Source organism: Bos indicus x Bos taurus, chromosome 28 (genome assembly GCF_003369695.1).
Source record: "Bos indicus x Bos taurus breed Angus x Brahman F1 hybrid chromosome 28, Bos_hybrid_MaternalHap_v2.0, whole genome shotgun sequence".
NCBI lineage: Eukaryota > Metazoa > Chordata > Mammalia > Artiodactyla > Bovidae > Bos > Bos indicus x Bos taurus.
Window position 1 is genome coordinate 35,126,455 of NC_040103.1, and position 20,054 is coordinate 35,146,508.

At 48.3% G+C, this 20,054-nt stretch overlaps 2 protein-coding genes across 3 annotated transcripts in view; one reads left to right on the forward strand and one right to left on the reverse strand.

Moving 5' to 3' along the window:
- Positions 1-1,328, forward strand: part of ANXA11 (annexin A11) — a 42,343-nt gene extending 41,015 nt beyond the window's left edge. For both annotated transcript variants that reach the window (XM_027531129.1, XM_027531131.1), the window contains one exon: positions 544-1,328. In XM_027531129.1, coding sequence (XP_027386930.1) covers positions 544-603 — 60 coding nt within the window. In that variant the 3' untranslated portion in view covers positions 604-1,328. The remainder of the gene's footprint in view (positions 1-543) is intronic.
- Positions 1,329-6,546: 5,218 nt separating this feature from the next.
- PLAC9 (placenta specific 9) lies at positions 6,547-18,883 on the reverse strand. The gene is made up of 4 exons (XM_027530729.1): positions 18,527-18,883; positions 9,216-9,313; positions 7,709-7,838; positions 6,547-7,342 (listed from the first exon to the last, which is right to left on the reverse strand). The coding sequence occupies exons 1-4, from the start codon at positions 18,588-18,590 to the stop codon at positions 7,332-7,334; spliced, it is 303 nt and encodes a 100-aa protein (XP_027386530.1). The 5' UTR covers positions 18,591-18,883; the 3' UTR covers positions 6,547-7,331.
- Positions 18,884-20,054: the final 1,171 nt, after the last annotated feature.

A 20,054-nucleotide genomic window follows, 5' to 3' on the forward strand; every position in this document is an offset into this window, starting at 1 on the left:
GGAAGAAAATGATCAGAAATTAGCTCACTGTGGCCTTACTTCTAAGTGCAGTGGACAGTTGGATGAGAGCTCAATGTGAACCGGGAGCCGAAATGGTAACTGTCTCCTCCACTGGACGGTCGTATCACAGTAGATGACATTTCCGGTAGAGGACACGGTGGTGCCTTATGGTATAATCCCCGTTGAGTGCAACAGAAATGCACTGGGCAGAGGCCGCCATCAGTTAGACCTGGGTAGGGGTGTTTCTGGCTGTTTAAACATTTTTTGTGTTTGTTTTTCAAATTCTGACTTTGATCACTGGGGTGAATACAGCTTTCAGTTTTTTTGGTGGAGGAGACTAGGGAGGCTGAGCTGCACTGTCCATGGTCCATGCACCTGTGAGGCCAGCATGTGAGCTGCTCACCTGCTCAGCAAAATGGGAAATTCCGTAAGATAGGGCCACCTCTCTGTAAGGGCACTTTGGGCAGAAGAAAATCAAGAGCCAGGAAGCCAGAACTGGTCAAGCCTTTCTTAATTTGATGTCTTGCTCCTTTCTGTGACCAGGGAGACACTTCAGGGGATTACCGGAAGATTCTGCTGAAGATCTGTGGTGGCAATGACTGAGCAGTGGCTGGTGGGTCACTTCTGTCCACCTGCTGGCAACAGCAATGCCAGGAAAAGGCCAAAAGAACGTTTGTCTGTTTCTAACAAATCTACAAAGTAGCCCCCAGGTGTCACAGTTCAGACCAACTGTAGAGCCTTGGCCCCATCTCCTCCCCTGCCCTCGATCCGTGCATTGTGCTTGTGCCCGAGAACCTAGTCAGTCTCGAACTCTCTCAGGACGCCTCCTCCCCATCCCGACCCCTCACAGCCTCTTGCAGCTAAAGTAGATGTTTTGTTTCCTGACTCATGCAGTCATTCCTCTTTGCTTATGGTTGAAACTCTTGGCTTCCTTCTAGTCATGTAGTTTTGTATGTTTAGAGGTTTTTTTTTTTTTAATATATAGTTGCAGACAGTTGCATACACATCTTTGCTGCATACAAAGTTTGGATAAAAGAGGTGGGGGGTTGGAGTGCCATGTCTTCACTGAGGAGTAAAAGGGAAAACCTTTCAGGATAGACTCTGCATCTGGTGAAAATGTGTCATGAGCTTTGTTGTTGCCAAACTCACTCCTTTTTAGAAAAGAAAAGGCCAGAAAGTCATCTGTTCTTTCTTCTACACAAACCACAAGAACAAAGCCAGCTCCCTGCCAGTGACAGGGCTTCTTGTAATTGAGAATGTGCCTTAAACCTGAATGTTGATGGCCAAATGCTGTTTCCAAATTAAAGTCAGCCAGCTCTGGAACGTTCTGGAAGTGTTTTCCTGGTGCCAGTTTGCTTTCTCATGCTTCATGATTCTGCCCTGTAGCTTAGGGGTTCCATCCTTATTAACTCGTGAAAAGTTATATGGCTTTAAATAGAAACTTGTGCTTAGGAAACCCTGAATGTAAGTAATTTGCAGGGACTGGGCCTTAAGGACATGAGAAATGGGGGTTCCTGAAATCTTTGCTCAGGGCCTGGATGCTGAAAAGGCACACAGGGTTGTGGGTAAGACGTGGGTACAGTGAAGTCCACTAGGGCAAGGAGGAGGAGTGTGGCCCTTCCCCCAGGTCTGGAAGGAAGGCCACAGGCAGAAGGGAGTGTGCATGACTCCTGGGGGTAGCTTTACAGCAGAAAGTCGGAGAGGCATGAGATCAGCTCCTCCCCGCAGGGACGCTTCGGTGTGAAAGGGGGCTCCAGGCATGGTCTCACGGTGGGCCCTTTGCCCCTTTGTTGGTCGTATCAGGAGAAGTCGAGTCCAGAAGGGGCAGACTTTGTAGAAATCGTTGTGTCTCATCCAGAAGCCCAGAGCTTGTCTTCTGGTCAGTGGTCTCCACTCCCTTCCTGGTTTTTTATGTTGAAAGTTTAGAAAGGAGAGAAGCCAGAGGCTAGGGTGTGAGCCCAAGTCTGCTGAGCCCTAGCAAGGGCTCTAGGGAGCGCCTTGTCCACAAAGTAGACATCTGCTTTGGGACACCAGTTTGTTTCCTCCCTGCCTTCTGGACACAGAAGAGGAGATGGCCTAAGGGGCATGAGCTGGACAGAGCCTGGTCTACCCTACCAGAGAAGGCTGCTGTGGGCTCTGGAATGGGAGGCAGGCAGGCCCTGCTTGTCAGTTCAGCTCTGCCTCAGTTCCTGTGCCTGGAGGCCCTTGACCAAGATCCAGCATGCTTGGCCATCCTCGTGCTTTGTCAGGGAGTTATATTCCTAGCATAGAAATCAAGCAAAATCGTTCCCCCAGGCAGATACTAGCTTAAAATGTTTGCTTCATCAAACCTGAAAGCTCTCTGCTTGTGTTCTTTTAAAAACAAGGACATCGTTTCTCATTCCTCCACCTGGCCCTATACAGGGTTCACTCTCAGCAGAGGATCCAATCAGTCAAGCCCCCAACTCTACAAGGGGCTCTTATCCCCTCCCACTCCTTGGAAAACTCACTTTGGCCTAATACTGGTGTCCACTCTGAACCCAGTGCAGCCCCGAAGCAGAAATAACACTGGTCCAGGAGTCAGGCATCCCTATTATGGCCTCAGCTCAGCTACTGATTGGCTGTGTAACCTTGGGTAAGTTACTTCTCCTCTTTGGGCCTAAAATGAAGGGGAGACTAGATCAGAGCTTCTTAAACTTCATTGTAGTCAGCAAAAATGGTAGAGTAGGGAACTTGAAAAGCCTATTCCTCCAAAAAAGTGACAAGATGGTAAAAACTGTCAGAATCAACTTTATGAGAAATCTGACAATGAACTGAAAGTTTGCAGCAACCAAAAATAAAAAGCTTTAAAAAAACAAAAACAGTCTTGCTAAGAGGGTCTTGGGGCATTCTCACTTACCCAGCCTTATCCTCCTCATCCCAGCTTGCAGCCTCAAGAACAGCATCCACAGTCCTTTATAGGTTCTTAGCAATGGATGGAGCAGAATGGACCTTGTTCTCAAGAATTATGGTTGGTTGTTTTGATCTGTCTGGTTGCTTCCAGGAAGACTGACTCAATGACTTTCTTGTATTTTACCTAATTCGGAACTCTCGCAAGGTGCAGGTGGCAGCCCTCAGGGACATTTTGAAGGCAGTTTCATTAGCACTAATGCCTGGAGAGAGGGGTAACAGTTGGGGCAAACGGGTGACAGGTTGAAAAGTTTGGGGAGCACAGGCTGACAGTGTGATGCTTTGCAGAGTCATGGTTTTGGAGTGCTCCCACTAATTCCTGGGGATCTGGAAGGCCAAATGCATGTTCAGGGCTGGGCATATGCTCAGAAGACTTGCCTCTGGCAGACCTTCAGGCTCTGCATTTGCAGGAAGTGAATGCTACTGCAGAGTCACAGACTGGCTGGCTGAGTATCAAAAGATTGCCTCCAGTACACACACAACACATATGTAAAGACTGGGAGATTGGGGTTTTGTTGTTCCAGGAGTTAAAGGAGATAACATTGAATCACTAGAGGCCATTAAGTTAGCTGAACAGATATTTCAGTGGCCACACTTGACAGAGAATACAAACTTTTAAAAATCAGTTCAGAAAGTCACTAGACAAACTACAAGAAATTCAGCAGCAGCAACAACAAACTCAGGAAGGGGAAGAATATGATTTCCAGAGTTTTCACATAATGTTCAAAAAATGCCCAATTTTCAACCAAAATTACAGGGCATGCAAGGAAACAAAGTATGACCCATGTACAGAAAGACAAGATCACAGAGGTTCAAGAAGATATTTGAGAAAGCAGAAGAAGGAGTTGGCAAACTTCAAGATAGGTCAATTGAGATCTCCCAATCTGAGGAGAGAAGAAAACGGAGCCTAAGACCTGTGGGACATCATCAAGTATATCAACATACACATAATGGGAGTCATGGGAGAGAGAAAGCAGAAATATTTGAAGAAACAGTGGCTGGAATCTTACAAATTTGATGAAAGACATTAATCCACACATCTCAGGAACTCAAATCATAAGGGGTATTTTTATGAAGATCTCCTTTGAGACACATTATAACCAGAGTGTTGATAGACAAGGAATTGTGAAGTCAGCAATAGAGAACCGACTTGTCACATACAAGGGATCTTCAAAAATATTAACACCTGATTTCTTGTCAGAAACCATGGAGGCTAGAGGGTTATGGGATGACATATTCAATGCACTGGGAAAAAATGTCAACAGGAGTCCTGCTGCTGCTGCTAAGTCGCATCATTTGTGTCCAACTCTGCGTGACCCCATAGACGGCAGTCCACCAGGCTCCCCTGTCCCTGGGATTCTCCAGGCAAGAACACTGGAGTGGGTTGCCATTTCCTTCTCCAATGCATGAAAGTGAAAAGTGAAAGTGAAGTCGCTAAGTCGTGTCCGACTCCTAGTGACTGCATGGACTGCAGTGCACCAGGCTCCTTCATCCATGGGATTTTCCAGGCAAGAGTACTGGAATGGGGTGCCATTGCCTTCTCCCCAACAGGAATCCTATATCTAGCAAAATCGTCTTCAAAATTGAAGGAAAACTTAACATTCCTAGGTGAACAAAAATTGAGACAAGTTTTTTGCTAGTAGACTATGAGAAATGCCAAAGAAGGTCCTTCAAACTGAAAAGAAAGGAGACTGTAATTAAAATCCACATGAAGAAATAAAACATTGTTAAGGTATTAACGTGGCTAAGTCACTTCAGTTGTGTCCAACTCTTGCCATCCTATGGATGCCAGGCTCCTCTGTCCATGGGATTTTCCAGGCAATAATACTGGAGTGGGTTGCCATTTCCTACTCCAGAGGATCTTCCTGACCCTGGGATTCAACCCGCATCTCTTATACCTCCTGCACTGGCAGGCAGGTTCTTTACCACTGTGCTACCCGGGAGGCCCATAAGTACTTTATATTTAAAGGGAGTAAATGCTCCAATTAAGAGGCAGATGTTGGCAGACCAAGGGCACACCCTAATAAAATTAACCCATCAAGACATAACTATAAATACATACACATCTAACAGTAGAGCCCCGAAAAGTCAGAAACATGACAATGGAAGGGAGGAGGAGTTAAGCAATAACACCTTACTTACCCTATTGGATAGAAGAGACAAAAGGAGTAAGATACTTTAGGAATAAATTTAACCAAGGTGGTGTAAGACACACACACAAAATTCCTGTGCTCATGGATTAGAAGACAGTACTGTGGAGACAGCAATACTCTAAAAATTGATCTATAAGTTCAATATGTATCAAAACTTCAACTGCCTTTTGTCCATGTGGACTGGCTGATCCTAAAATCCATAAGGAATTGCATGGAATTCCTTAAAAAGCCAAAAGAGTCTTGAACAAAGAGAACTCATAGTTCTTAATGTCAAAACTTGCCACAAAGCTGTAGTAATTCAGTGTGATACTGGCATAAAGAAGGTATATAGAAACATGGGCTAGAATTGAGCTGTAAACCTTATACTAGTGATTTTTGACAAGGGTGCCAGGGCCATTCAGTGGGGAAAGAATATTTTCTTCAACAACTATCCACAAACCAACTAACGAAGTTGAATCTTCACCTCACACCACATATAAACATTGACCTGAAATAGCTTTAAACAAAACAATGTAAGAACTAAAGCTATAAAAATCTTAGAAGACAGGAATAAATAATTCATAACTTTGGATATGTCAATGGATTCTTAAGATTGATACCAAAAGAACAAGCAAAAAATAGATAAATTGAATTTCATCAAAACAAATTTGGATATCAAAGGACACTATCAAAATAAGACAACCCACAGAATGGGAAAAAACACTTGCAAATCATATTTCTGATAAAAGGTTAGTATCCACCTTAACATAAAGAACTCTTAGAACTCAACAGCAGAAAAACAACCTAGTTTTTTAAATGGGCAAAGGATTTGAATAGACTTTCTCCAAAAAAGATAACAAAAGTGACTCACAAACATGAAAAGATGTTTAGCATCACTGCTGCTGCTGCTGCTAAGTCGCTTCAGTCGTGTCTGACTCTGTGCGACCCCATAGACGGCAGCCCACCAGGCTCCCCCCTCCCTGGGATTCTCCAGGCAAGCACACTGGAGTGGGTTGCCATTGCCTTCTCCAATGCGTGGAAGTGAAACGTGAAAGTGAAGTCGCTCAGTCGTGTCCGACTCTTAGCAACCCCATGGACTGCAGCCTACCAGGCTCCTCCGTCCATGGGATTTTCCAGGCAAGAGTACTAATCATTAGGTAAATGCAACTTAAAGCCATGAGATACCACTTCACATCTAGTGTGATGGCTGTCATCAGTGAGATGTGTTGGGGAGGATAAGGAAAAAATTGAAAATCTTATATATTGCTGGTAGGAACATAAAGTGGTACAGTTGCTTTGCAAAAATGGTGAATCTTCAAAAACAAAGAGTTACTGTTTGACTCAACAATTCCATCCAAAAGAAATGAGAACACATACCCACCCAAACTTATGCATGATTGAATGTTCATAGTGTTATTCAGAATACCCCCAAAGCGCAGACAACCCACGTCCACAGATTTGATGAATGGATGAATAAAATGTGATATAACTACATAATGGAATATTATTCAGCTGTAAACAAAAATGAAGTATTGATACAACATGGATGAAGCTTGAAAACATGGTAAGTGAAAAAATGTCAGACACAAAACATTAGTGATTTCCAAGGGAGGGTGAGAGAGGGGATGGAAAAATGACTGCTTAATAGTACAGGGGGTGATGAAAATTTCTAGAATTAGGTGGTGGTGATTGCACAACACTGTGAATCCACTGAATCTGTACCATTTTAAATGGTTAAAGTTTAGAATTTTATGTGAATTTTACCTCAGTCAAAAAGGTAAAAAAAATTTAATGTGCACACACATCGCGGGGGCAATCTCATTAAAATGTAGATTCTGGGTAGGGCCTGAAATTCAGCATTCTTGATAAGGTCCCAGGTGACTCCTTTTTGGTTCACCCATGGCCACATACTGAGTAACAAGGCTACTCAGAGGGCCCTTCCACTGTGCTGCCTTAAAATTCTGGGCCTCGGGTGCCTCACCTCTTGAACCCACCCCTGCACTGTCCATCCCTGCAAATAAGAAGAGTGGAAGCGTGCAGATGGACTGGTGCTCCTAGGTCTGAGTCTGCAGGGGTGCGAGCCTCAGGGCATGGGGACAGATGGAGAAGGGGCTGTGGCTGCAGAGGTCACTGTCAGCAGATACAGAGAGGACCAAAGGAGTAGGTTTTATTTTGCACAAAGCTGAGGAAGCCAGGCCGGAACGCCTGTTCTGTTCTCGGAGGAGGGCTATTGTGTCACTGCCAGTTGCTGGGCGGCTCCAGCTCTGGTGCTCAAAAGCGATCTGAAAGAGAGGGGGCAACCTGGGGGGTGAGTGAACGGGTACTGACTGCTGCCTGCCCTCCCCTGCCAGTCCCCCAGGGACTCCTGTGCCAGGAACACAGAGCTCAAGGAGGAGGCAGCTGCTCCGAGTTAGGGTGGTGCTGAGAGTGGAACTCTGCCAGGTGCCCTTTCCTGATGCTGGGTTACAGCAACCCCGGGGTGTGGGCAGACCACTCTGTTGGGGCGGGTAAGGGAGATTCCTCCCAATTCTGTCCCAAGGAGAAGCTGGGGACTCCCTGGCTTGTCCAGGTTACACGAAGTGGCGTAGTCGTCCCCACCCTGCTGCCCAATCCCAGAGGCTGTCATCTCTGCTCCCCAAGCTGCTCACCATCTCCATCTCCAAGGAGGTCGGGGATCGGGCTGAAGGGCCCCGGGGGCAAGTTCCAGGCCAGCTCCTCCAGCTGACCCAGCAGGCCTTTGACTTCTGCCTCCAGGTGCTCCACCGTCTTCTCCACCGTCTAGAGTGAGGAGAGAAGGCGGAGGACAGTAGGGGAGTGAAGACAAGAGTGGGGTCAGTCTTGCTTCATCAGCCACATCCTCCGGAGCCCGTGGCAGCAAGTAGGGTGCAGCGGGAAGAGAACTAGGTGCCAGGGGACCTGGGTCCTCCTGGTTCACGCACTGCCCCCACCTGCCTCTCAGCTCCCAGATGACAAGATTCGAAGGGCTCACTCAAGGCCACTTCTGGCTCTCGCGCTCAGGGGTTTCGCTTAATCACTGGTTTGGGGCGTGGATGGACTCGGATACCTTTTCCCTTTTCAAGATGACACCCCTGGGAGCTCACATTTCTTTTGTTGCCCCGCCCCCTGGTGGCGACTCTGCCAAATGACCGTTTTGGCATTTTGAAATTTTCTTTATTCAGGGTTCTTTTTTTGTAAATGAACCCCTTTAGTACTCTGGTAAAACCTATAGACTCCCATCAGAAGAATGCTTTCATTGAGAAAATAAAATATATAGGATTTCCAAGGACATGCTGCTACTGCTGCTGCTAAGTCGCTTCAGTCGTGTCTGACTCTGTGCGACCCCATAGACGGCAGCCCACCAGGCTCCCCCGTCCCTGGGATTCTCCAGGCAAGCACACTGGAGTGGGTTGCCATTGCCTTCTCCAGTGCATGAAAGTGAAAAGTGAAAGTGAAGTTGCTAAGTCGTGTCTGACTCTTCGTGACCCCATGGACTGCAGCCTACCAGGCTCCTCCGTCCATGGGATTTTCCAGGCAAGGGTACTGGAGTGGGGTGCCATTGCCTTCTCTGTCCAAGGACATACACTGCATTAAAATATTAAAGTATTTACATTTTGATATAAAACGTATTACCTTAAGTAACAGCAGACCTAACAACTACTGAATTTTTAACACACTGATTAGAATAAATTGAGATATAAATTGAGATATTCGCAGTGACTATAATGATATGAAATTATCTGATTTCTGTTGATGACAAAGTCAAGGTACAATTGTTTTTTGTCTATAGTGAATGAGAGCGCTAAACTTTAGCTAAAGGTTTGTGAAATAAAGTGCACACAAGTTTATGGACCTCGAGTTACAAGCAGTAGCTGTATAACAAAACACAGTGACTGAATTTCCAGCTTCTCATCTGGTGAATATGCAGAGATCCCCTGCTGGGTGCAAGCAAGTTCCCAGGGGAGGCAGGGTCTGTTGGGGGCTGGCAGCCTAACAGTACAGGTACGGCATGGAGATGTTTAACATGGTGGCCAGGGAGCAGGACTGGCCTAGATCGCCCCAATTTTCAAAAACCAGATTGGCTTGAGCCCTCCAAAGCCACCACCAGCCTGGCAGATGGTCCTGAAGCTGCATGTCTTCCCAGGTCACCCTCATTACCTCCTCTATGACGTCCAGCCGACTGTGGACAGCCATGTATGTGTCACACCCTGTGCTCTGAGCCGAGTCTCCTCGGGAGGGGATGAAGGGTTCATCAGCTGTGGGAAAACAAGTCTTGTCACTGTGGGGCCCTTGGTTTCCCTGTAACATTAGAGTCTCTTACAAAGTACCTGGCTCAAAGGAGGTGAGTCCAGGAAACAGTCCAAAGAGAAGCAGAGAGGGCCAGGATGTGAATGTAGGGCTACCCTACTCATTCATCTCTAGGGCCATGGTCACCTACAGACCCAAGCGGGCATCCTCAAGGAGGTGCGGCCTGAACTGGGTAAGAAAAGGAAGGGAAGGAATGTTTTAGCCGGAAAGAATGAATGCGCAAAGATAGACATGAGGTAGCATGGCTCAGTGCAGAAGCCCTAGGGTGTCTGGAGTGGCTGGAAAGTACCAGGTGGCTGGGGGATGAGACTAGAGAGGTGGATGATGGAAACAAAGCTGGGGTCCTAATCAATCATGATGTTTGTTTGGGGGGTTATTTTAACAGGAGAGTCATGTAGTCGTATATGAATTTTTAAACAGAGAATGAATTGGAGAGATTCATCTTTAAAGGCAGGAAGTATCATAGTAACCGGTGTAAGAGCTGGTGAAAGGAGACAGCTGTAGGAAAAGAGGAAGAGTATGTGTGGAGATACTTTAGAAATAGCATTATGTGCCACATGGTGTGCTCAACAAATGCATAAACTCAGCCAACCTCTACAACCAATGACTATCCACAGTTTACACATAAGGAAATTGAGAGGGGTGAAGGGATACATCCAGCATCACACACCTAGTAAGTGGAAGCTCTGAGGCTCAACCTGTTTAACATCATTTTCCTCCCCACCATTGGCTCCTCCTTGATTGTTCCTGGCACCAGCAACCTTCACACCAGAAGTCTTAGAGCCTGGTTTTGAGCTCAAGTTGCGGGGTTGGTGGCTCTGAGATGTTTTCAGGGCATCCAAGTTGGCTGGGTCCTTGGAAAACATGGACACTCAGGAAGGGGGACAGTGCTCCAGAAACAAAGAGAAGCCAAGCACTTTAAAGAGGATGAAACCGCATGGCCTAAAGAGGCACTGGGGCCTAGCAAGATAAAGTCTGAAACACAGAGCAACAGAGAAGCTGATACTGAATGCCATCCCAGCGCTTGGAGTAAAGAGGTGCCAGCAGACCAGAGTCGTTGCAGTGGGATGAGAAGGGAAGGAAAGGCCAAGAGAAGGAAACAGAGATCCTAGAAAACATTACCACCAAGCTTGGCTGTGAATGGAGATCAGATCACAAGGTCTAAAGAAGTGTTTATTGTTATTTCCAGGTTTTTAAGCATTGAAGAAACTAAACCATGCTTTTAGTCTGAGGACAGGAAGAACCTAGGAGGACTGAAAGAATGCATGTCCTGAAGAGATACGAGGCCACAGAATCCAGAAATGGTGGTGGGGTGGGGGTGGGGGGTCACACGTGGAAGGAAGAGAGAGGACATGCAGCAGAAATGGGTAAAAAGTTCTACTTAAAAGGGTCAAGAAGTTGAGCGAGTCCCACCTAATAACCGCTCTTCACTCGGTGAAGAGGGGAATCATCTGCTGAAAACTCATGCAGGGTTAGCAAAGAGGAGAGTTCGTTGTGAAGTTATTGGGAATTCTATGAGCAGGCTGATACACACAGCCACTAAAATGGGAGCCATGGCAAGAGTACTTTCACCATGGAAACTGACACATGCGTTGTTTCCCAAGAGCCAGTGTATCAGCACCCCTGGGTAAGAAGCCTGAATAAACAGAGGGGGTGAGGAGAATGATGGAGGCAGTTTGGAGGATGGTAGGGAGTGACAGCGCCAAAGAAGCCCCACCCGGGCAGCTCAGCAGGTGGGTGTTAGCAGCAAAGACAGATGGGTGGACAAGCTGAAACCTGGGAGTCCAGGGGATGAGTGTGGTGAAGGGCAACAGAAGAGAAATGAGCTGAGGACTCAACCATCCAGGGCTTAAGTGGCTGAGTTCTGGAGTCTAGGCTGAATAAGGAAGGGGAAAAGGCCAATCAGAGGACTGATAATTGGGAGAAACGGAGGGGCTGAAGGCACTGGAGGTCTCGATGCAATGATGGGGGTAACAGAATTTACTGCATTTTTTAAGAGATACTGCAATTTTTAGCTTTGAGAGGTGGAGCAGCTTCACAGTGACAATACTAAGGCTGTGGGCATCTGAAGCAGAGTGGGGTAAGAGTTATTGGACTTGATCTTTGTAAATGCAAAACTCTTGTAACTCTAAAACCCCAGTGTTGACTGGGTTGCCCGAGGGGACATATAAAGTTGCCTAGAAGGTTGGCAGGCCTTGAAGTAAGGATGGAGATGATAAGCCATTTTGCTGGTGATGAATGTGTAACTCTGAAGGCTGGGTGACTTGTCCAAGATCACACAGTTGGCAAATGACTGAACCCCAAGCACCCTGGCCTCCTCCTGGCCCCACTAGCTGGTCAGCCAGCTGGTTTTCTGGAGCTCTGCCAGAGCCCCCATGCCCTAAGAGTCTCTGGTCCCAACTCTATCTGGACCCCAGGTCTTCCACACAGGGGTGAGAGCCAAGCACAGGGACAAAACTTCCTTTCACTCTGAGCGTCTTTAGTGGAGAACAATTTTGGTTTTTACTTTCTGCTTTTTATTACATCCATCCACTGAACTTAGAAAAACCACTTCAAAAAACACTGGTCTTCTTGTTGACTTTGGGGCGGGAGGGGATGTGATAGTGGCACTTTGGTTATTTTTTTTAAAGGAGCCTTTTAGAGATCTATCCTGAAATATTTATAGATACAATGCTATTATGTCTTGGCTTTACTTCAAAATAATCCAGGCCTGGGAGTGGGACGAGGCATGGGCGGGAGTATTGGACATTGGTCAAGGTTGACCAAGACTGGTAATTGTTGAAATTGAGTGATGGCGTCATGGGATGGGGGTTGGAGGGTTCACTCTGCTATTCTACGTTTGTATGCATGGTTTGAAACTTTCCACAATATAAGGCAGTTGTCCAATGAGGTTGTCAGCAAAAAGTATGAGTCCCTGTGGGCTTTGTGCATTGATACAAAATGTTCTGGATGGGTGTTGGGGGGTGTTCTGAGAGAACCCACCTGGAGGGCTGTGCTCCATTCTGGGTCATTCACTGAGAGAAGGCTTTGGACAGGCAGAGGCAGGTGTAAAGGGGCCACTGTGAAGGAACTCCAGATGTTGACTCATGTGTCTCAGCTAGGAAACCTGGGGTGCTCAGCTAGAGATAAAGGACTTGGAGGGGGCAAGCAGAGCTGTTCTCAGCCACACAGAGGGCTGCCTGGTCTAGGTCTGTGCCCACACACATTCTGCAGGCTCCGCCCAGAGGAGCCTTTGGCCAAGCCTTTCCCTTGAACCCCACCTGCCCTCTCCCAGACCCTATACTCTCCTCCCCCTCCCCCAAGCACTTAGGCCAAGAGGAAGCAGGGTGACCCTGCCGGCCAAGCGGGGCTCTATCAGCCCTCTAAGTCACAAGCAACATGAATCTGCTCCCCTTGCTCAGCCTAAAACACCCTGTTCTCTGCGTGTCTGTGATGAGGCCTGACTTGGCTCCTAGACCCCTCCAGGGAAGAGGCTGGGCTGAGGCTGCTCTCCACATCACACGGCAGTAATCCGTCGCATCTGGACACAACTGCGCCCTGGGCTGCGGCACAACTGTCTATGAGCTCATCCAGGCCTCCCGGGGAGCTCTGCTGAGAGGGCGGGTAGGGGTTTGGGGGTGGGGGGTGGGGTGGCTGGGAAGAGCCCGGCCACCCTGCCCTGCCGCGCCCTTCCCCCACGGGGTTTCTCAGGGCGCTGACCTCAAAGCCTGAAAGCAGAAAGCACACTGCAAGCCTCTGTTCTCAGCCGCGCACTGGTGCGGCCAGTGGGAACTTCCTGCTCCCTGAGCCTCTGCTGCCTCCTCAGAACAAGGCTTTTGGGGCAGTGGGGAGGGCGAGGCGCTCCCGAACAGATGCAGCGCACCCAAGGTTCGTTTCTCAGACCTCAAATGAGCTACCAGGACAGAACCGCGATGAGTCTAAGGACAAGTTGCTTGTCTGCCCAGAAACTCCAGGAAGGCAAGAGTTAGGCAAGGACTCCCTTCGCACTGTCTTGCCAGTATGGAGCTCATGATAATGCCTGCCGGCCTCACGGGGCTCCAGGGAAACTCAGACCAGAGGAAGAAGAGTGGGGGAGGTGGCAGGTTATCCCGCCTGACCACGGAGGGCCAAGGCTGCGGTTCCCAGTGTTCCCTTTCTCTGCTTCCCCCGTCCCCTGCCTGGCCAGTTGGGGAATGGACCTTCTTGGATGCAAGGTTGTTTTCCTTGGCCTGGCGCCTGCTCAGGGCCTGTGTGCACCCTGGACTGCGCCTCGGGTGGAACATCGTGAGAGCAGGCTGCCGGTGGCGGGTGGGGTGGGGCCAGAGGCCCAGCGCAGGCGAGGGGTAGACGCTCCGGTTAAAGGGGCGTGGCCACTGGGCCCCCAGCCTCTGATACGGCCCCCTCCCAATGACAGACATAGAACTTTTTTTCCTCTAGACCTGAACACTCACTAAGAAAGTGCACAACTCAATGATTTCTGATCCTGAAAAGTGCTGCTCTGACCAGCTACACTTGTAGCCTGGGGCTTAATTCTATGTGACCACATTCAGTATAATATCTAATAAATTTGACCACATTCAATATTTGTATTAAAATTTCTGCTTCATTCCAAACCAGTGTTGTTGTTGTTTTTAAGCAGAAGAATGTTATTTTCAAACAATTATATGAAGAACTCTAATCTGTGGACCTGCTCTGGCTGAAACAGGAGAAGGCTGCTTAAGCCCCCTCAGAGGGAGCTCAGATACTGGGAAACTTGTATTTTGGGAGCGATATGTTTTCTCCCTTGTTCTCTGGTCATTTTCCAGAGGTGGATTTGAGCCTTGCCGGTGACTCTGAGAGCTTACCAATGCAGTCAGCGGGTGGTTAAAGTGAGGATACAAGCTGAGCTGCTGTAACAAAGAGCCCTCCCTCGCCCCCCAGTCATACACGTGTTTCTTTCTTTCTCACTTAATCAGTTCAGAGGTGGACTGGCTGATGCTCCGGGCTGGCAGGCAGCTCTGCTCCCCCCAAGGCTGTACAGGAAACCAGATTCCTTCTACCTCAGAATCCTACGTTTTTTAATCCACTGGGTTATAAAGTACTAGAACATTCCTAAACCCCCACCACACCAAGGCCTAGGAAGCCATCCAGGATAAACTTCTCTCCACATGCTGTGAACAGAACATGAGGTTGGGAGTCAGAGGAGTGGTCCCACCTCCACTGCTGGCTGACTGTGCTCGTTGCCTCTCACTCAGCTTCTTCTGCAAGGGATCCTCCCTGCCCTGTCTACTTGGCAGGACTGCTGTGCTGATTCAAGGGGATTCCACATTTGAAGGTATCTGAGAACTGCCGGATGATGTGCAAATGCCAGGTAAGGCATTCACCAGGTGGGTTGGAGACTGAGCAGGTCAGTGTAAGCCCCTGTGGTCTTCTCTCTCCACATGGAGCCAGTGTTCTTCACTAGGTAACCCTGGCTAGGTCTCCTCAAGGTGGGGAGGCATCTGCTCTGGGACTACACTGTACAGGGGTCCAAGGGGTGCTTGGGAGGGGCTTTGCCAACAAGCACACCGAGGCTTCAAGGCTGACCGGATTTTCTGGGCTCTGTTATAAGCCAGTCCCACTTGCTGGATCCTTGGTTTCTCCACCTTTAGAATGGGTACAGCCATACTCTATATTTGAATCCACTGTCAATTTATGATCACATTACATGCCAAACTTTTTGTTCAGTGCTTACCTGCATTATTATCTCATTTAATTCTATCTATAAGCTCAGTACTCTTACATCACTTTTTTATAGATTAGAAAACCAAAGATCAAAGAGGTTGGGTCATGCCCAAGACTACACGGCTAGTAGGTGATGGGGACAGGATTTGAATCCTACCTGCTTGACACTATGCTATGCTTTGGGAGTTCTGTGATGAATTAAGGGCCTCCCATCTTGGGATCTCAGCTGCCTCCTCTGTAAAATGAGGGGCTGGACAAGCATGGGGCAAAAGGGACCTGTACCCACGACACCTGTGCACCTGTCCTGAGGCCCAACAAGAGCCCAAATGTGTACATTGGATCAAATTGTCTTTGAGAGGCTCACTCCCTGTCATCCATTTTTGTAAGAAGAAATGCAGTGATCCTTACCACGCATGCTACGTGCTAAGTCACTTCAGTTGTGTCCGACTTTTGCGACCCCCTGGACTGTAGCCTGCCAGTCTTCTCTCAGTCTTCTCTGTCCATGGGATTCTCCAGGCAAGAATACTGGAGTGGGTTGCCATGCCCTCCTCCAGGGGATCTTCCTGATCCAGGGACTGAACCCCAGTCTCTTGAGTCTCCTGCATTGGCAGGCAGGTTCTTTACCACTAATGCCACCTGGGAAGATGTCTCACCATAGTTCGAGCATCTTCTTTCACCCAAAGCCAAAAAGCAGAATCCCAATGGAAGACAGTCCACAGGGACCTGGAGTGATGGTGGATTCCTATAGGCCGAGGCATGGATGAGAATGGCTAATGGGACTACGCTCTAGGAATTGAGACCCCTCTGATAGCAAAATAGAAAAGGAACTCAGCTGAAGTCTTAACTTAAAAAAAATTCTCTACAAATAACACAGAACTGTCTATTTCACTCAACACATAAAAGACTTTATAGAGCAATACGAAAAATCCTAATACCACAATTGAAAAGGCCAAGACAATTCGCAAGAATTAGAAATGACCAATATTCATTTGAAAAAAAAATTGAAAAAAAACCCCACCAAACTTGGCAGTAATCAAAGAAATTAAAATTAAAGCAATAAACCACATAAACCATCTTAAAGCATTCTTGCAAAAAAAGTCTAATTGGAATTAGACAATGCTTCTAGATCTAATTCCCAGTTTATAGACAATACAGGGAAAAGGAGAACATTAAAATGACATATAGAAGATGCAATCAGCTAAAATTTAAATGTGAAAAGCTATACGACTAGCAACGCAGTTTCTTTACCAAATTTTAAGAAAAAAGAGAGAAAAGAACCTTCTAAAGAAACTTAAAACTTACTAAAAGAAACTTAATGGACATATCAACCAAAACCCAAATGTATCCACCTCGTTTGAATCAAACAGACCAAATATAAAACCATGACACCATTAGGGACATGAATCCTGACTAGATAGCTGATGATATTAAGGAATTATTGTCCACTTTTAGGGAGTGACAGTGGTATTTTAGTTATTAAAAGATTACTGATGCTTTAATAATACATAAGGTAGTATATATAGATGAAAATACTTAGTGCCTGGAGTTTCCTTTAATCTGAGGGAGCAGAGAGAAGGTGGATTAGATGAATTAAGATCTGTCAGGAATCCATGGAGGTTCCTTACACTATTCTGTGTGTATAGCCAAAAGATTTGATAATCAACAGTTTAAAAAAAAATGGTATAATTGTCTGAAGTCTGAAAGGTTATATAAAAAAATGTTTGAACACAATGTGAAATTACATAAATACATTTATACTTTCTTTTTTTCTTAATCTGAAGCAATGAGCATGATTAGGAAGAAAATAATGTTTAAAATGGCTTTAAGACAAAACTTATATACCAGTCATAGCTAAGGGGCCACAGAAGGTCAGCCACTGTGGGCAGTGGCCAGCTCCTCCCTCTGGGGGAGCACAGACTCAGCTTTGTCCCCTCAGCTCCTGGAGGTGGGGACTCTGGAAAGAGGGGGCAGGCGGTGGGCCAGGATGTAGGGGGTAGGGGGATGGCACTGTGGGCCGGGCTCTATGCTGGGTGGTCTCAGCCACTCCTCACTCAGCCTGTGAGGAAGGGGTTATTGGTCCTCCTTTGCCAACCTCAGTGGAGAAACTGGCTGAGAGAGGTCAGTGGAGCTGTCTGAGGGCGCGAGGGAAGAAGCCAATGTGTGTTCACAGGTGTTCTGCGCTGGGCACTTCCCTTTCCTCCAGCTCTCTGGGTGGCTACCATTCTCCCCAACTTACAGAAGAGGAAAGAGCTCCAGAGAGGTGGCATGACTCACCCAAGGCCACTCAGCCGGGGGCTGCCAGGAGCAGGACTGGCCTCAGCCCTTTCCCTGGTGCTCCCAGTTCCCTGCCAGGGGAGCTTCCATCCTAACACAGGGCACTTCCTCTGGCTCCAGGTGGATGGGGGAGCAGCCTGACAGAGGGCAAGGGTGTGGCTGAGGGGGCAGGAGACCTGCATGCCTGGGCAGACTGAGCCTTCCCCTCACCTGTACAGCTGTGAGCACCAGCTGTCTCTGGTTGAGGTTGGCAAGAGAGCTTGGGTAAATGTCAACTGTAAAGTGGTACATAAAGTGCAGAGTCTTGGGGTGGTGGAAGGAACATCTGTGCGTACAGTACAGTTAGTCCTTCTGCAGCCTTCCTGTCCGAGCCTCACCTGTGAGGGGACAGCTCTATGGCTGCTGTCAGGGGAGCTAGAGGGGATAAAGCACTGCAAGGAACCCAGCCTGGAGCACCCAGAGGCCTTCCTGCGGCCTCCTCCCCACCCACCCAAGGCTGCTCCAGCCTTCTGGGAAGCTCTCCAAAAGGCTGACAACGGGTCTCCTCTCCTCTACTGCAGGACCTCCTCAGACTACCAGGCAGGTGAAGCCGAGACCTCCAGGGGCCGCCTGCCTGGCCCCTATAGCTGGGCCGGACCAGACCGGGGTCGTCTGCCTGCTGGAGCTCAGCATCCCAGTGAATTCCCCAGGAAAGGAGGCCTGGGTGCTTCGCAGGCCCGCCCCACCCTGCAGACCTGACCATTCACCTCCTGATCCTGGCCCCTTCCTCTCTCTCCTCCCCACCTGGGGCATTGGGTTTCTCCACCCTCTCTCCTTTTTTTGTTTCTCTCGGATCTTCCTCTTTTCCTCAATATCCTCTCTGCCTCTCTCCCCTTTCTCTTGCCATTTTAGTTCCTCTGTTTCTTTCCCACTAAACTCCTTTTTCTGTCCTCATACACAGTTCACACCCATCTGTTTACCTCCGAAATCTTTCAGTCCCAGCCTCTCCCTTTCTCTCTTTATTCTTTCCTTTTTCTATGTCCCTCTGCATTTTTCTGTTTCGTCTTTCTTTTTTCTCTCCCCATCGCTCTCTCTCCCTCCCTTTATCTCCCTCTTTCTCCATCTCTCTCCATCTGGCTCCGTTCCCATCTCCCTCCCTCTCTTCTGCTCCTTCCTCGAGGTCCGCGGTCTCCCTAGCCCTCGCCCCGCTCCCGGGCCCCACTCACCGGCGAAGGCGCCCGGGGCGCGGAGCAGGGCGAGCCCGGCCAGAGCGCAGAGCAGGAGCCGCATCCTGCCGGCCGGCGGAGCGCAGCGCCGCTTCTGCCGACGGCCGCCCTCCCCGCCCTCCCCGGGATCGCGCCGGCCCGCCTGGGAGGAAATGCTCGCAGTTCCAGCCAAGATTCCTGGGCGGCTCCGGGCTTTCTGGCTCCAGCGAGCCCGCCCCCTCCAGAGACCCCGCGAGCGGAGGGGCGATGTGCCAGGCTGGGTGTCTCCCCAGGAAGGGGCCGCGCTCTGAGCCCCCTCACCTCCCCCTGGGCTCGAGCACAGAAGAGGATGATGGAACCGGAGGCCCAATGATCCGTTATGAGCCCATTTCACAGACCAGCAAGTTGCAGTTTCCAGAAGTGCCACCTACGCCTGTGGCACAGGATCTGAATCCCTAACTTCACGGAGTAATCAGCTCTGATGACATCAGATAGTGTCGCTCTGAGAGGGAGGCTCAGAAATGGAGGGTCTGCATTCCACAGAAATTTTGTCCTTCTAAAGGAGTAACAGTATTGTTAAAAGATACTTTCCAAAGGAATATAGTGGATTTGTTATTGACCCGGGTTCTTAAATAGAAATTGATGGGGACTTCCCTGGTGGTCTAGTGGTTAAGAATCCACCTTGCAATGAAGGGAACCTGAGTATGATCCCTGTTCAGGGAACTAAGATCCCACACACTGAGGAACAGCTAAGCCTATATGCCACAGCTGCTGAGCCCTAGAGCCACAAGTTGAGAGTCCCTTTGCCGCAATGGAAGATCCCACATGATGGCAACCAAATAAATTAAAAAAGAAATTGATAAAATGCCAGATGAGGCAAGGCTTTATTGGATCTCTTACCTAAGCACGCCAAATAATAGGTATGGGTGCCCTTGCTTGCTCCCTGGGGGAGGGGGTGAGCTGGTCCCTAAATGACTCCAGGGTTGGGGTGGATCCGTGCCTGGGCTGGAGGGGTGTGTTTAGGAGGTCTGCACACCCTCTTGGTGTGATGAATAGTACCCTGCTTTTGTTTCTGACCCCTGAGAAGTGGCAGTTGGGTTTTTGGTCTTTTTGTATCTTTTTGTTTCTAGTTTGTACAGCCACACAGTTACTTTTAGTCCCCTATAGTTTCTTTGTATTTTGTTGCTGGAGAAAACAGTTTGTCCAGGAGCAAGCACTGCAGCAAAGGGTCCCAAGTCCCAGCCTGTCTCAGATTTAGGTGTACTAAGATGGAATGATCTCTAAATGTTGATGAGATGAACATGAAAATAAAAGCATTACAGTAAAAATCCCCAAATGTAGGCTTCCCTGATGGCTCAGCTGGTAAAGAATCTGCGTGCAATGTGGGAGACCTGGATTCGATCCCTGGGTTGGAAAGATGTCCTGGAGAAGGGAACATCTACCCTCTCCAGTATTCTGGCCTGGAGAATTCCATGGACTGTATAGTCCATGGGATTGCAAAGAGTTGTAGAGGACTGAGCGACTTTCACTTTCCATATATTATTCAGTT

Coding starts and splice junctions, on each gene's coding strand:
- PLAC9 (XM_027530729.1), bottom strand. CDS start 18,590: ATGCGGCTCCTGCTCTGCGCTCTGGCCGGGCTCGCCCTGCTCCGCGCC. Junction 9,314..18,526: donor CGCCCCGGGCGCCTTCGCCG/GTGAGTGGGGCC, acceptor GTTTTCCCACAG/CTGATGAACCCTTCATCCCC. Junction 7,839..9,215: donor GGCTGGACGTCATAGAGGAG/GTAATGAGGGTG, acceptor TCCTCACTCTAG/ACGGTGGAGAAGACGGTGGA.